The 17,528-nt window shown below is 35.9% G+C and overlaps 1 protein-coding gene across 1 annotated transcript in view; it reads left to right on the top strand.

Annotated features, from left to right (window-relative positions):
• The window catches only part of MALRD1 (MAM and LDL receptor class A domain containing 1), a 246,509-nt gene that overhangs the window by 53,726 nt on the left and 175,255 nt on the right, over positions 1-17,528 (top strand). The window contains exons 18-19 of the mRNA XM_071561243.1: positions 3,092-3,459; positions 5,090-5,502. Of these exons, the coding sequence (XP_071417344.1) occupies positions 3,092-3,459; positions 5,090-5,502 (781 nt within the window). The remainder of the gene's footprint in view (positions 1-3,091; positions 3,460-5,089; positions 5,503-17,528) is intronic.

Here is a 17,528-nt window from a genome sequence, read left to right as displayed (position 1 = left end):
CAGGTTGGTCAGACAGGACCTGCCCCTCCTAAACCCATGCTGGCTGGGTCTAATCCCTTGTCCACCCTGAAGGTGCTGTGTGATTGCACTCAGGATGAACTGCTCCATAACCCTGCCAGGCACAGAGGTCAGGCTGACAGGCCTGTAGTTGCCAGGGTCCTGCTTGCAGCCCTTTTTGTGGATTGGGGTGACATTCGCCAACCTCCAATCATCTGGGACCTCCCCAGAGAGCCAGGACTGTTGGAAGATGATGGAGAGCGGTTTGGCAAGCTCTTCTGCCAGCTCCTTCATCACCCTGGGATGGATCCCATCTGGTCCCATAGACTTGTTAGGATCCAGCTGGCTCAGTAAGTCGGTCACTATTTCCTCCTGGAATACAGGAGGGGTATTCAGCTCCCTCTCCCTGTCCACCAGCTCCAGAGGCCAGTTGTCTTGAGGGCCACCTGTCTTACTGGTGAAAACTGAGGCAAAGTAGGTGTTAAGTACCTCAGCCTTCTCCTCATCTTCCTTAACTATATTTCCCTCCAAGTCCAACAGAGAATGGAGGTTTTCCTTGCCCCTCTTTTTGTTATTAATGTATTTATAAAAGGACTTTTTGTTATCCCTAACTGAAATAGCCAAATTTACTTCAAATTCCACTTTTCTTTCCCTAATTTTTTTCCTGCATGACCTAGCTCTATCTGTAAATTCTTCATAAGTAGCCAGCCCTTTTTTCCATAGTCTGTAAACTTTCTTTTTATCCCTGATTTCTTGCAGAATCTCCCTATTTAACCAAGCTGGCTGTCTTCCCCTCCGGCTGGCCTTTCGGCACACTGGTATAGCCTGTTGCTGTGCATTCAAAATCTCCCTCTTAAAACATGTCCATCCCTCCTGGACCCCCTTACCTTTAAGGGTTGTTTCCCAGGGTATGCTCTGAATCAGTTCTTTGAATAGGCCAAAATCTGCTCTCCGAAAGTCCAAGGTAGAGGTTTTAATGGTGACTCTCCTTACATCCCTGAGGACTGAAAATTCTATTATTTCATGGTCACTATGCCCCAGGCGGCCTCCAACCACTACATCATCTACCAGCCCCTCTCTGTTTGTAAATAGTAGGTCTAGCAGGGCCTTCCCCCTGGTAGGCTCATTTACCAGTTGATGAAGGAAATTGTCCTCTATACACTCCAGGAACCTCCTTGACTGCCTCTTCTCTGCAGTATGAAGCTCCCAGCAGATATCTGGCAGGTTAAAGTCACCCACAAGAACAAGGGCTGGAGATTTTGAGACATCTGCCAGCTGCTTGTAGAATAATTCATCCCCTTCATCATCCTGGTTGGGTGGTCTGTAACAGACACCCACAAGGGTGTCAGCCTTGTTGGCCTTGCCCCTGATTCTGGCCCACAGGCACTCAACCTTGTCACTGCTGACCTCAACTTCAACAGAGTCAAGAGACTCTCTAACATATAAAGCCACCCCTCCACCTCTCCTTCCCTGCCTGTCTTTTCTGAAGAGCTTGTAGCCCCCCATAGCAGCACTCCAGTCATGTGATTCATCCCACCACGTTTCTGTGACAGCAACTATGTCATAGTTTTCCTGCTGCACTATGGCTTCCAGCTCCTCTTGTTTGTTTCCCATACTGCGTGCATTGGTGTACATGCACTTCAGCTGGGCCATTGATTTCATTCTCAACTCAGGCTCTATGCTCTTAGGCCTGTCTCTGGAGAGCCCAGTTGCCGTCCCTTCCCCCTTCAAACCTAGTTTAAAGCCCTCCTAACTAACCCTGCCAACTTATGGGCTACAGTTCTTTTGCCCTCCCTAGATAAATGAAGCCCATCTGCTTTGATGAGACTGGGCAACACGGAGTTTGCGCCATGATCAAAAAACCCAAAATTTTGACGATAGCACCATCCCCTAAGCCACCTGTTGGTAAGCTGGGCTTTCCTAAACCTCTCCTCATTCATCCCAGCTAGCACAGGAACTGAGGCAATTACTACCTGTGCTCCTGTCCCCTGAAGAGATCGGGTCAGTGCCTTGAAATCTTTTTTAATTACTCTGGTACTCCTTTTATTAATGTCATCACTTCCAACCTGGACAACCAACAGTGGGTAATAGTCTGAGGGTTGGATAAGTTTTGTTCAAGAACTGGAAAGGATTGAAAAATCTAGTAGTTCCTTGAGTAACCTACAGTATCCAAAATTAGATTTCATCATCTTTAAGCAAAAGCCCCAGAGTGAGAATTGTTGCTTTGCTTCCAATTCTTTTTTTTTTATTAACATGATGAAAAAATGCAAACAAAACCATCAGCCTCCCACCCTGCAAAAAATTAAATCAATAACCAAATTCAAATAGTTATTTTCTTGTCTCAGACTTTCTGCAATCTCTTTCAAAGATGAACAGAAACACTTAACTGCAATAATTTGTTTACTAAGGTCAAATCGGTGCTACTGTTTAAATAAATGTTTGTCCTGACCTTGATGTTAAGTGCAGTTTGTCTCAGTAAAGTCAAACACACCTGCCATAGAAAGAGAAGATGTCTTTTTGTTCAAGTCTTAGTATTTGAATTTGGAGGATAGGTCTGGAAATTGCAGGTTGCTTATATTTCTGCTTCTGCTTTCAGTTTTGTTGTACAATTGCCAGCCTAAGTACTGATTATTTTTAAATGCTTTGAGATCTTCCAAAAATGCTGTAAAAGGCAACACGTGTACAGTAACTAACATAGATACAAGGTGTAATTTTGCATTCATTTTCTGTTTTTCATTCTTGAAACTTTACAATTACGTGCTGAATTAAATTTAGAAAAAAAAATCATGCTTTTGAGTGAGCAGTGCTTGTTGTTTAATATGAAACCAAACATGTCTCTTCAGTTATGGGGTTTAATTTAAAGAAGTATGATTCTTCTCTCAAAATCGTCAGTTCTTGAAATGAGGCCTAGACTGATATAGCATCCTATCCTACCTTCATTCAGAAAAGGGATTGCATTACAGGTAAACTGGAAACAGGCACTATGGACTTCCTATATGCCATGCACATGTAACAGAAAAGATACTGGTCATTGTTCCTGATGTGGTCCATTTTCGTCATTTGCCCATTTAACATTCTTTTTCTATCATTTTAGGTATTACAATTATGGGCAGTCAGTTGGGGCAGCAGAGCTGCATTTGCTTGTGGATGGGCTGAAACAACCTACTGTCCTCTGGAGGATATATTACAATGAGGGAAGTCAATGGCTGAAGGCAGTCATTCAGCTTGGACGCCTTCCACATCCTTTCCAATTTTCACTTGATAAAATCAGTCTGGGTGTTTATGACGGCGTCTCAGCTATTGATGATATTAGATTTGAGAATTGTGCTCTTCCACCTCCAGCATTAAGTTGTGAAGGTCCAAATCACTTCTGGTGCAGAGAGACAAAAGCATGTATTGACAATTTATTGATCTGTGATCTTGTGGATGACTGTGGGGATGGATCAGATGAAGACAACTGCAGTAAGTACTTTCCATTCTTCCTTATTTTACATCACTCAAAAATTTACTTGCCAATTCATCACTGGAGTGAAAAGGCACAGACCTGTTACAGCCTATCAATGTCTTAGCCAGTGATGATTCCATTGAATGTAGTTACTGATGAAACAGAATGATAATTTTAACCCTAAATGTGTATGAGTTACAACTGAGGGTAAATGGAATGCAATTTCCTTTATTCAAACCAGTTATATTTCTTTAACTCGTGCAAAACACAAACACATGTTACAAGTTTATTTTAAAAGAGAGGATTTGCAGTCTGCCAGCTTACTTTGGCCAATGTGCTGTTTTTGATTATATCTATGGAAGTGCAGTGTAAGATGTACTGATGAGCTGAGAGGAGTGTATGTCCTATCTCTTCTTATGACCTATACTCTACCTATCAAAAAATGTTAAAATATCTGTACTAAAGATAGTAGTCATGCTGGACATAACTGCCCCTTTCAAGGAAAGAACTTGTAAGTACTGAGGAAAGCCATGAGTCATTCACATTTTTGACATTGACCTTGCAGTGCTGAAGGGTGCTGTTGATAGTTTTCTCCCTGAAACATGCATTCATCAATTTTAAGAACTCAAGAACATTAATATAAAATAAAATTAACTAGCAGTTACTTTATCACATCTTGAGGTAACTGAATTATGCAAATCACAATCAGTCTAAGAAACAGGGGACACCTTACATGCTTGAGGGCATATCAGTCTGCAGTGATATTTGCTGAATATCAACTTAAAATTGCTCTGAATTTAAAAGAAAGTGAAGGCTTTCCAGCCTATCTTCTTTTTTCCCCTTGTGGAATGTCTATCTTCTTTATAAACCACTTTGAGATCTACAGTAAGATATGAGTTGCAGTTTTAAACATCATTAAATGTAACAGCTTAATTAAAAAAAGAAGAATTGGCTATCATTTCAGTTTCTGTTTATGAAGAGCAGATGCAAAGCTGGAATGCAAACTCACCACCTCTGACACATTTTATTGTTTTACATTAGATGTAATTGGGCTAATCAATATATTTTGCCTTTGTGTCAAATAAAAAATGTGCAGTTATGTTATAAAGACCTCTCTTGAATTTAACCTTGTAAAAGCTATTGTGCTACTATTAGTCAGGATAATAAAGATCTAAACCACAAACCCCCATTTTTAGGACTACATCTGCCATGCAAAAATTTATCAGATCACTTATTACACATACCTACAAGACAGTATCCTGTGGTTTATTTTTTTCAATTAATCCCAGCTTTAACTCCTTTACTCAGTTCAGTTTCAGTTAAAGAACTCTTCATGCTTTAATTGTAATAATAAATGCAATTAATAACTTGGTAATAAAATGTTTTTCAGTTTTTTATTCAGTAAATTATGTACAGTTTGACCTATATATTTTGAAAGAGAAGGTAATTCTTTTATGTACAGACAAGTGTATATTTATCCTTTAGAGAGGACTGTTTTCAAGACATGGTCTTTCTCTGTAAATTAGAAAGAAATCTTTTATTTTTGCAAGGATAAAAAAGATATTAAAGCATTATCCTCTTTTGATACTGTGTATTTTGTTGTTGGTGTTTGTTTTTTTTTTTGACAGTGTTCTGTTTACATATCAGATCCTGACCTACAGTGTAACTTTGAAAATGGGCTGTGCAATTGGGAGCAGAGTGTAAAGGATGACTTCGACTGGGTCAGAATACAGGGTCCAACCCCCACAGTCAATACAGGCCCATTAAAGGATCACACAACAGGCACAGCGAGGGGACACTACATTTACATGGAATCCTCTGAGCCACGCCAGTTCCAAGATAAAGCAGTTTTGCTTAGTCCTCTCTTCAACCCTTCTGTCAATGGAACCTGTGTTTTCCGCTTTCATTATCATATGTTTGGGAAACAAGTTTACAAACTGTCAGTCTTCCAAAGAACTGCGAGTAATGCTCTGGGATGGCTGCTGTGGTACAAGTTTGGAAACCAAGGAAACAGGTGGATCAGACAGATGCTCTACATCAGCAGTACTAAGCCATTTCAGGTATGATCTTTCTAGGCTGTGAAGTGGTTATTTGTTGCATTGTAAAACAATAAGAGTATTTCCCCCTAAAGTACTTCATTCTAAAGTTTTGAACAGGAACACGTGTTATTTAAAGTAGATGTTATTTCTGTTTTTCAAGGATTTGGTGGAAAAAAAAGCTTATCCAAATCTACTGCAAAAACAACTTGACAAAAATTTTGATTCATTAATGTGAAGACTGTTAAAAGGAATATCCTCTGCTCTGCCTTATTTCTCCAGAATTACAAATTAATCTTTAATTCTATAATGCCAGAAAAGATACCACTTCAAAATATTTGGCTGCCAGGCTAAGCTAACAATCAACTATCATTTGAAGACAGATATGATTAGAATAAGTTATAGCTAAAATTGTGACATATTTTCTCACTTTTTAAATATTTTATGTATTATTTACCTTTTGCTATGTGCGATCAGTTTATTCTGGTAGGGGCATTCTGCAGGGCTACTAGAGGATTAGTTCACTTGATTGTCACATGGTCATAAAATTAACTTAACAGCCCCTTTCCGTCTGACCCCCACATTATAGAAACATCTTCCATTTTCCTTTTAAATCTGATATAATGCAATATTTTCTTTCGAGTGTTCACATTTATTTCCTAAAAATTATTTTAGGTAGACGAAAGGTCTATCCCATATGGAAGAAAAAGGCATTAGCCTCACTGTGGTTGCAAAGAGACGCCTTCCTGCCTGCCTTCCCTTCCTCCTGCCTTCATCATATCCTATGTCTAGTAATTTCTCTAAAGAGCTGTAAACCAGTGTGCACTATATTTGATCTCCTGAGGATTAGGAAGGTCTATTCAGTAACTAAAAATATTTTTCATGTGTTAGTGTCATAGGGGTTTCTGCTGTACTTGCCCAGTTCTATGCAGGGAATTTCAAGGATCTTATATTCTTTTGATGTAGTTTTAGTTTTCATAGTCATTTTTGAGAGGCATGAGATGTAAGGTATAGCTTGTTCAGAAGAAAGAGATAAAGATTTGATGTTCATTATTGTATATTGTATCTTATAATGGAGCTTGCTGGATTGCAACCTATGACCCTTCAAAACTCGCAGTTGCTGAAAAGAGAAAATTTTGTTCTATTTGCACTAAGCTGACAAGTGCTGATGTCTTTCCAATCTTGTTTTTTTTCTCTTTCCAATCTTTCTTTTAAATGTATTATGTTTGGATACTTCCAGACCTACAGACATGTGGGAGAATGTTCTTCACACTGCTATGACTTTTTCTCTGATGTATTTCTACTGAGATATGGACTGTACAGTCTCTCAGTTAGTTTTGGGCTGTCTACTGGCTATGCAACAGCATTAAAGCTGTACCTTTTATATTTATTATGTTATATTCCCCACAATCTAAAGAGTTAGGGGTTCGCTGCTTTCACACCATGTGCTTAAAGTCTTGTAGGTCACCTCAATATTTCAAAGGAAATATTTAGATTCACTTGAGAATAGATTCTTTTTCCATGGAAGTTTAAAAATAAGATATAACATTTTAATAATTTTCTGGTCAAATTACATGTCTTTGCTTCATAATCTTCTCCATCTCTAGCCAGAGCATCTTGTCAGCTGTTTTGGGATTTTTAGAGATTTGTAGTAAATAGAAAATGTCAGATTTGGGGAACAAGGATGGTCCAAGTCTGTATAACAGACCTTCATTTTCCTTTTTCTCTTCTAAATGTATGATATAATCATAGATCTATGATACCTCCTCTTCCTCTTTCATCCCTCTGTAAGTAGGTAACTTTACCACATTCCAAGAATCGCTATGAATAGTAAATTCCTCAAATTCACCTTTTCTGTTTATTTTGCCAAGCATGGGAAGCCAACTTTGGGAGCTTGTAAACAATTGTGCCTACATATTAACTGCTAGGAAAAGAAGGGATTGTTAGCCCAAAATTCAAAACAGCCAAGAAAGGCACTTGAGAACCTTTTGAAAGCCAAATTCCCTTTTGAAAGTTTTGAACTCTCTAGATATGAAACTACATGCCCTTTAATTAAATGCTCTGGCAGAAACCCAAACGGAACAGCACATGCAGACTCCCTGAGCTCACAGTAGCTCCCAATAAACCTCAGAATCTTAATTTTGTCAGGAAACCTTTATTCTAGCTGCCATTAAGCCGTGGCTGACATTTGTTGCTATTCTGTCAGATGTTTTACATCACAGTGTTAAATGTGACATCAGTGAGAGGAACAGGAGTAGCTGGACGAGGAAAAGGTAAGTTGAGAACTAATTTATTTAAATGAAAGGAATGCTTTTTTTTTGAGCCAGAATTAAGCATCTCTGTCCAAGACTAATAATGACAAGTAAAAAAAAAAAGAAGTCCAAATTACATATGCTTGTAAAAATGTTGCAACTTTATCAATCTAGAATTTCCCTTCCTCTGCAACAGATTTAATCTTTGAGAAACGATGCTGGTGTTTTTTTTAATTAGGAAAGTTCATGTGAAAAAAAATCCTTATAAACTATTCTTTTTATTATATTGGGTACCTATTTAAACATGGAAAAAACCCACTGTTAAATGCCCTGGTCTCTTTACTTGATCTGTCTTTATTTTCTTCTCCCTGAGAAGTTTCCTTACATGTATTTCCTTAAAAGAGCACTTGTAAAGGTAGTAAAATAAGGTTCTGTTTGTGGTAACCTACTTATATTGATGATGAATAGTGTTTGCTTTTATCTTGGAATAATCCTAACACTTGTAATAGTTTCTACTCAGAATAAAGTGCAAAGATTTTATTTTAACATCTTAGGTAAGTGTTTCTGTCTTAGATTGCTCTATTCACTCAAGTTTCTTTGGATCCAAAAAAAAAAAAAGGAAATGTCAATATGTGAACAATGGAAAAATTCTGTATCTCAATCCTTTTAGTCATGGTATAAATCCCAAAACTTTCATGTCCATCTTAAGAGACTCAGGGCAACTCTGCTTTATTGCAAAACATATTATAAAATGAGCTAATAATTACCGTTAGCCCAATGCAATTATTCACATTTTGCTCATCTGCAATCTATATCACCATAAATAAAGATGATTTTAGGTCTTAGGTATTTCAAAATATAAGTAATACATGAGGGAGTCAAGCATTCTTTGATGACTTTATAAAGATTAGTCTTTTTTTTTATCTGTTGACTCTTATGAAATTTAAAATGCAAATACAGTGTTTACATACATCATTAACCATTAATGCTATATTTGGCATCACTACTAAAAAAATTAGCATTCTGAATATAATATATAAAACCTCACTTGTCCCTTCCAACATAAAAGTTTCTCCATTTAAATGTGGAAAATAAGGACCAAAACCAGGAGAAAATAAATAATGAATGTTCATTCAAAAATATTATCTTATAAAAGTTTGAAAGTAAAATAAAATTGCAATTAAATAGATATAAAATGCATTTGGTATTTTCCTATATCATGACTGATTAAGAAAACAACAAAATCCACTGTAACAATTTTATTCTTTATATCAATTATGTATTAGCTTGAAAAGTCATGGAATAATGATTGTAGAATGAGACATTTGCTGCAATTAAGTAGATATAAAATGCATTTGGTATTCTCCTATATCACGACTGATTAAGAAAACAACAAAATCCACTGTAACAATTTTATTCTTTTTATCAATTATGTATTAGCTAGAAAAGTAATGGAATAATGATTGTAGAATGAGACATTTGCTATGAATGTAGAATAGCACTATGTTCTATGAAGACAAATACAAACAAACCTCCTTTCTCCAATTACTATTTAGTATGTTATGCTAGTTTTTATATATTTTATCAAAATATCCTAGGAATTCTTGTATTATGGTTTTTAGTATGCCTTTGACATATCAGTTTGGAGTCTCACACCTATGTGGTGGATATACATAATTTACATCCAAGCTCTTGTCATTCATTTATAAAAGAGACAGAAAGATCTAAAACTTATATTAAAGTTCCTGCCAGCCAGATGGCTACAATCACATAGACAGTTCTACTTTTTCACACTCTACTCCCTTTCTTTTTATTCCTCAGTGAGATGAGCTAGAGATTGTTCCTTGGAGATTCTGATGATCTGCTATGTAATAAGTGAAACAGCATCACAAAGCTCACTCTTCAGTTATTTCTGCAATTCTGTCTCTTGAAATTACTTTTCTGAAGAGAGAGTGGATTGATCAACATCCCCACCCCACCAGGCATTTCTGTAATGAAAAACTCAGAATTCTAGTGGTAAATGGAATTTTTGGTATAATTTTACTTTATGAACTATTTTTTAAAGTGATTTTGAGTCCTATTTAAAACAAAAAGAGTCCGCTGTGGCAATTTTTGAGGTTTCAGAATGTAATGTTTTTCTTTTATACATTTCTAATTGGAATAATTATATTTCATACATGAATAGTACAGGAGGACTTGCTATAGTAGACTAAATACCCTTTGTACCAATTTAAGACAAAATAATGACTTGCTAGTCTTCCTCATTAGCAATAACATCCTTGAAGTAAGAAAATTTAAAATTTCATTTCCTACATAAAAAGCACCAGAACTATGGAAATTACAGGTTCTAGATCTTGCGTTGCATTTCAGCCTCTCACAAGAAATTTGCAGTGTGGCTTGGAACATCAATACCTTTGTAGATTAACTTAAGTGTGTAATTTTTTCAGTCTTCTGTAATCAATAATTGATAAACATCAGACTGAAGTTCTGGACTTACACTGATGTGCTCCAGAAAATGGGGTGACCAAACTTAACCAAACTTCTTGCATGCAGCTTCTCTATAAGAGTGTGCATAAGTCTTTATTTTCCCAAGGAGAAGTATTTGCTATGTGGAAAGCAATGTGAAGAGACCATATTTCAGCCTGTTACAGTTGCATATCAGCACACATAGCTAGGAATTATCTTTACTAGTATATTGTTAGAAGGAAACTGTTTCTGAAGGGTTGGTGTTCTTTCTTATGTTTATTGTAAGAAAACAAATCCAAGAAATTGTGCATTTGCCTTTATCTTTGTACCATTAAAATGGGGGGGAGGGGAGGTTGGAAGATATAGAAATATTTCACCGTTTTGTGAATACTTGGGTAAGCAGCGTTCCTTTTAGAGAGAGAGATGGTTGAGGTATGGTGGCAGAGACACATCTAATCCACAGTGTCACAGAGAGGCTTCATAGCGAAAGACCACTGCAGAGAATGACAGATACTCTGTGAAATCATTAAGTAACACAATCAAATCAAAAGAAAATAGTATTTTAGGATGGTCTGCTGTACAATTCATTGCTGAGGGATGTTTTGGGAAGTGTGAATGGAATCAATAAGTAACTTGGTAAATTATGGAAAGAAAATTCTGTTAAGGGCTAGTAGCACAACAACGAGGCTACAAGCTCCCACCTGTGGCATACTGCTGGGTACACAGACTGGGTGGTAACACCATGTGCTGGGTTTCTTCTTGCTGTGGAAACAATAGAGACACACACACTGCTGACCCCGCTGCTGGTACATGTGTCCTCATGCTGTGGGCAGTGTGCTGCAGACAGCTTTCAGTGCTTTGGGAGGCTCACTCTTTGTTATTCTAACAGTGATTTCGGGTTTTCTGCAATCACTTTCACCCTTATTGAACCAGGTTTACTATTGTCAAGTGCTGTTAGCCTTGTGCCTTGATTTGATTGTCTGCTTGCTTCCTTCTTCAGGGCCTCATTTGCAGTGTATGTTGACATACCAGTAGAAGTTTGTTAATGTTTAGTTGGTCAGATATGAATTTTGCATTAAAATCTTATATTGAAGCAACTCTGAATTTATCAAGAACTTCTCTAAGATGTTTTTATTACACATCTAATACCCACTTGTGATCATTTTCCCCTTATTGCTTTTGATCCCTTCCCTGGTAGCAATTTCTGCACAAAGATTTGGTTATCATGTATTTTTCACTCAAGCCACAGCTTCAGTTGCAATTTTCAATTTGTCATTCCTTATCTTCCTTCTCCTACTTGTCTCCTTTGTTCTTCCCCTAATAATCTGCTGAGATTAGTATTTAGGAATCTTTTTTTTTCTTTTTGTGTCCTTTAAATGTTACCATTTGCTTCTGTTGACTCTTAGTCCTCCAATACTACTTCAAATACACCAATATCCAGCCATATTTCCTGCATCTTAGTGGCTCTTTTTCTAACAATTCTTGTTGGTCTCTGATTTGTTGTATAGGCTCTATTTTGAACAATTTATTCTCAGTCTTCTTAACCTGTCCACAATCTGGGTAGGAAATAATATATATTTAGAGTGGACCATCAGGAAATTAGGGCACTTGGGGGAAGGAGTGAAAAACAACCATAAGACTTTTTGCTCGGTGGTGAACATTGTGTTGATAGTGAAGACTATTCAATACCTACAGTATGAAGTGAAATACTGAGAATTTGTATCTCGAAAGTGTGTGTGGTGCAATGCAGTATATTTGAAAGGCAAAAAGTAGTACAAGTTTTTTAAAAAATAATTCCTAAACATCAGTATTACCATTTTTGACAAGTGAATTTCAGAGCATAGAAAACTGTAGAAATAAGGAAATCACATGAGAAATAAGGACAACATATATTAAAAACCTTGACAGAAAATTCCATGGATTTAGTTAAGTCCTTTGGGAAAGCCCTTTTGTTTAGTGCTATCACAGTACTTAATATTATGAAATTATAATCCCCTCTAATAATAGAAATAATATATTCTTTGTGCTATTGTTTTATTGATACATCATGGAAGACTTGTCATGATGTCATCAAGTCCCAGTATGTGCACAAAGGGGATGAAGAATAAAACTTTGTAATCTATGTTTAATATTGCCTTTTCCTGTGAAAATAGTAGTCTTAATTTCACATCTGTCATTTCCTTGTATCTTTTTTTCTTGAGAGAGGACATGACAAAGGGTGGTGGGTTTTTGCCTTTTTTCCTATTTATATGAAAGCTGCTCAAAGGAAATTGTGCAACATAAAAATAACCTTTCTATACACCACTGAACTGTCAAGTACTGCCCACATTTTTGATTTAGTAAACCTGAAGTAACGAAAGGTTTTCAATAACTTTCAGAACTCACAACCCACTGAGAAACTGTGTTGAGCCATTTGGATTTGAGGGAAATCATGTAAGATAGGAGGGTTTTTTTCTTGAAAATTAAGAGTAGTGTTTCAAATTTCCTGTTGATATTACTATATTATTTATCAGCTATTGCTGAACAGGAAAATGAGACTTGGCTAACTGCAAGAAGAAGGAAAATGTTAGTAACTTTTTTCTCATTCTCTTAATGGACCTAGAAGCCATTTTGAAAAGGTAACGGGAAGATCACAAAAAAGATGTGATCATTGAAGATTTAATTAAATTTCCTTCCATAATTCTGTGCTTTATATTCAGCAAAGTATTTTTAAAGTATTTTGGATAATCTATCTGTTTATTTGGTATGCTTATAGTAGAATTAAGAAAAAATGTAGAAATTCTACTCGACTGTAGAAATTCTACATTTTTAAAGTATTTTGGATAATCTATCTGTTTATTTGGTATGCTTATAGTAGAATTAAGAAAAAATGTAGAAATTCTACTCGACTGTAGAAATTCTACTCCACTGAAGCATATAGAAAAACTCATTACCTTTAAGGAAGACAGGATTTCATGCAGAGTCACGTGTTCTGGTGATATCCCTGTGCTATTGTTTTCTTACTTTGGAAGGCTAAGGCCAAATATGTGGTTGTAAGAGCAGCAATTCCATGTAGCTTCATCAGGAAAAATCCTTTGGATCAAGAAATGTCCACATCTTTAGGCAAAAGATGTAATAGTGATCCCATTGCTCACTAGCATTTGCTGCTAAACAGATAATTCAGTGTGTTGCTGACACAGATGTTTCCATAAGCATTGAACAGAAAGCAGTGCATGTCTCCTTTTAGGACACTCCTTAGCTCAGCATGGAATTGCCTTAGCAGTAAGCACTGAATATGTCAGATACCACTCTGTCCATTCAATCCTGTTCAGGCTTCTCTGTCTCAGGATAGAGGTGTGTCTTGTCTTTATGCAGCCCTTGATGTCTTGACATGCTCTAGTGTACAAAAGGGAGGGACAGCAGTACTCAGGTCATAACAAGTTATCTTGGGCAATGTGTGACTGGTATTTCAGGACCATATGGTCCAGGAATTTGATACAGTAACCATCCAGAATCGTGTTATTTATTTATTTACTCATTTAATTCCTTTCTTCCTTCCTTATAAAGTCTGGGTGAAACAGTGGTTGGGAGAAAAGGAAGATGTCTGTATATCTTTCTAGATTAATTCAAAAGTAAGCATCACATTAATTATAGCTCTATAATTATAATTGCCATATAAATGTTTCCCAAGTGGGCAGGCTAATCATGTTTGTTTACAAACCTAGTATCTCAGAAATTTTTAGGCAATGACAGTACAATACTTCTGCAATAACTTGTCCAGTGCTAGTATTACCAAGTGAAAACAGGAGTTTTTCTCTTGAGTGAAATTTTGTGGCCTTAATACAGCAAAGACTTCCAGAATATGTAAACAGTTATTAATATTATGCTTGTCAGCAGTCCCACTAACATCACTGGAGTCTAAAACAGGATAGAACTGTAATTCATCCCTACACTTTAGAGAAATGCTTTGAAAAACATCATAAATCAGCATGAGGGTTCACAAGCTTATAGTGAAGGGTGATGAAATGCTTTACTGAACTATGAGTAGTGTTTTTCAGTATCTTATGAAACCAAGCACTGTAAAACATCAAATATTTGACACAAGATTTTTCATATTTGATGTGTATAACCTCAAGTCATTGGTAACAATTCATTTGGATAACTTTGTGAATGGACTTTATTTCAACTTTTGAAGTCTTCAGATATTAATTTCTAAAGCATTTTTGATGGTCACAAAAGAATGGGGCTGATGGGCTTCAAAGAAAGGCAGTGCCATCTCAAGCTTTTCTATGTGTATTGTTAAAATGTTGTGGTGACCCAATGCTGATAATCTTTCTAAAAGCTTATGGAGTGACTCCACTTGTGCTTGCTTTTCGGATACAAGGCTCCCTGCAACACATAATAGTGTTTAGTCATTTGCCTCACAAAGGGGAAAGTTGCACCCTGCTATGACAAAGCTGCCCAACCACCCAGGGGTTTTTGCCAAAGAGAAACCATATTACAGAAGGTCCAGAGGAAACGATCAGTGCCATGTAGTCAGGATGCAACTACTTGACATCTAGATGAGAGATTTAGGAAATAGCCTCGGAGCCTGCAGTGCCTACTCCTTTGCAGCTAAGGAAGCAGAGAAACAAAACTGGGGAGGAATAAAATACCGTGTTTGGACTTATCAAAGTACGCTTATCAAAGAAGTCAGTAAGTCTTATTTTATGTGAACTAATAACTACTCAAAAAGTCAAAATTAAATCTAAATGTCTCAGATATTTTTTAATTGAAAATGTTTTTTGAAAAAATCATGTTTACTTGGTAAATAGTTTCCTTTTTTATGTACTTCTTGCATTATTATAGGTATAGGACTGTGTTCATGTGTTCTTGAAAAAATCATTGTGCAGTGAAGACTTATTGTGACATAGTCATGGGGGGAAGATATCTTGATAAAAAGGAGCTTTGAAGCTTGGTTCTATGGCTTGTCCTGTGTCTGTAATTACAAAGGTTCCATCATTTCACAAGGAATTTGTTACATTTCTTGATGAAATTTATTGGAAATTTTTCTTTATTTATCCCTAGCATTAAAACATAGCAGTAGTTTACTTCAGATATATGCAGTGAAAAGTATATGAATTTCAATCCCACATTTGCTTTCAGTAAGTTACAACAAAAGTTTTTGATGACAAACTGTTTTGTTAGTGATTGAACTATTATCCTTTTGTCTGGTTGTCCTTTCCTCTTCAAACCAAATCACATGACTTCTTGCCAGAAATAATCATAGCAAACCTAACCAAAATTAGCATTCTCAAACTACTAATAAAATCATTAAGTAACCCTGTTGACATTTTCTGTGACAGTCCTGAGATATTGTCTGGCAAAATTACTAGTTTGAAATACATTAGAACTAATCTCACTACTTCCTAGACATTTAGAAATCTTTAGAAATTTGAATACATCCCAGTTTTTGAAATTAATTCCATTTCATCTTAAGCTATGGTTGTATGGAAATTAATTATTTTGCTAACCCTCAGTGGGAATTGGCTAGTGACAGAAATTAGCACTGCTGTAAAAACTGAACATTAGTACGGAACAATATTACCCCTTGTGATTTCTTTATTAACACTTATCAAAATGTTACTTCACCCTTCAAAAGCCTATTTTGCTCAAAGTCTTAAGGGATCCTTTTATATATACAGATTGTCATTCTAATACAGTTTGCTTTTCATGGAGTTCTTTTCCCCTCTTTTTTATGTAGAATACCTTTTGCTACTTTTATAGATTTCATTGAGTCTGGATCTCTGGAGTTCTGAAAACGAGAAATTGGGAACTATTTATTCTCATTCAAATAATAAATGAGATGTGAAATGAGCTTCATGGTGGATGAATTCCCTGGAGATTGTTTAATAATAGCTTATGAAGTTTGCAGAATTACAGCTGGCAAATTAATTTAAGTGGTTAATGTTTAACCACAGGTGCAGAGAGACTATATTCCATATTGAGGCACTAACTCATAAATTAATCTTTTTATGGTTTTAAGTCTATATCTACATCTCTGTTAAATTTTCTGTGTTACTAATAAGTTCATGCTATATGCCAAACATCAGACTCCTCAAGCTTATAAATAAATGAAAGAATTAATTTGGGTGTGGAGTTTTTATACAATACAGTCTTAATCAACGTTCTAACAATTCAGAGGTTTTCTAACTTCAAATGTCCCTACAGAACTGCGTCCTGCCACCATGTGCTTTGGATGTTTTTAATCTCTCTATAAACTTATTCCTGCCTGTTGCATGGGTGCAACTTTCTCAAGGGAAGGAAATTAGTATAGTTTTGAGGGCACTTGGGTTTATCTTAGTGATAATTGTGTTAGTAAACAAACTGCCTCTTTGTCTGAATTTTAGCTAATTAGTGAGTAATTGAGTATTAGAAGTTAAACTTTCATGCTTTGAAAACAAATTCAAAATTACATATAATCTCCTATGTGTTTGCCAGTCAAAGTTACACCAGGAGGAGTTTTGTCATTTTGGAATGATAAAGTTTCTTGCCTGGCATTTCCAAATAATAGATACCTTGCTTTGTCCTATTTCTAGCCATTTTTTTGTTTTGGTACCAATACGGTAACATTACCCCCATTTTGATCTAAACAGGAAACAAAAGACTGGGGTAATATTGTAAAGAATATTTGTGGGCATTCTGAGGGAAAAAAAAAGAATGAGATCTGTAAAAAGCAATTATGTCATTTATTATTGTCATTCACATTAGATATATTTTATGCTAAAATAACCTATCTTGAACATACCCATACTAGGGGACATACTCTTTTAGTATACCTACTTATTTTGTCTAATAGACTTAATGTATAAATGAAGTGTAATAGTTTTTATTTACTCTGGGGATGTCAGCATCAGTAATAAATCTACTACTTACATGCAATTTCAGAATAGCAGAAAAATTGCAAATAAGTAAATCACAACAGAAATATTAGAACTGACAGTACTGTGAAGCACTACTGCCTTATTTTTGCCTCTCTATGTCTTTATTCCTTTTTCAGAATGTTCTTTTGAACTGAGGAACAAACTGAAAAAAATATTTGAAATTTTGTGCAGCATTTCAGAATAATCTGGAAGCTTGAATGTGTGTGTGCAGTATGTGACAAGTATTTTAAAAAATGGCAAAGAAATAACATTAACATTTGAACTCTATTGGATCAGAAAAACATACATTTACCTTTTTTCAAATTGGATGGTTTGAGAAGGTTTTGCTATTTTTATGAATAGGGATATATTAATTAGTTAAACTAAGAAAATTGTTACTAGATGTTTCCCTAGTCACCTGCTTAGATATTTACCATGCAGCAACAGTCAG

The sequence above is a fragment of the Pithys albifrons genome, chromosome 7, assembly GCF_047495875.1.
Source record: "Pithys albifrons albifrons isolate INPA30051 chromosome 7, PitAlb_v1, whole genome shotgun sequence".
Classification (NCBI taxonomy): domain Eukaryota; kingdom Metazoa; phylum Chordata; class Aves; order Passeriformes; family Thamnophilidae; genus Pithys; species Pithys albifrons.
This window is presented reverse-complemented; position numbering and strand designations above follow the sequence as displayed.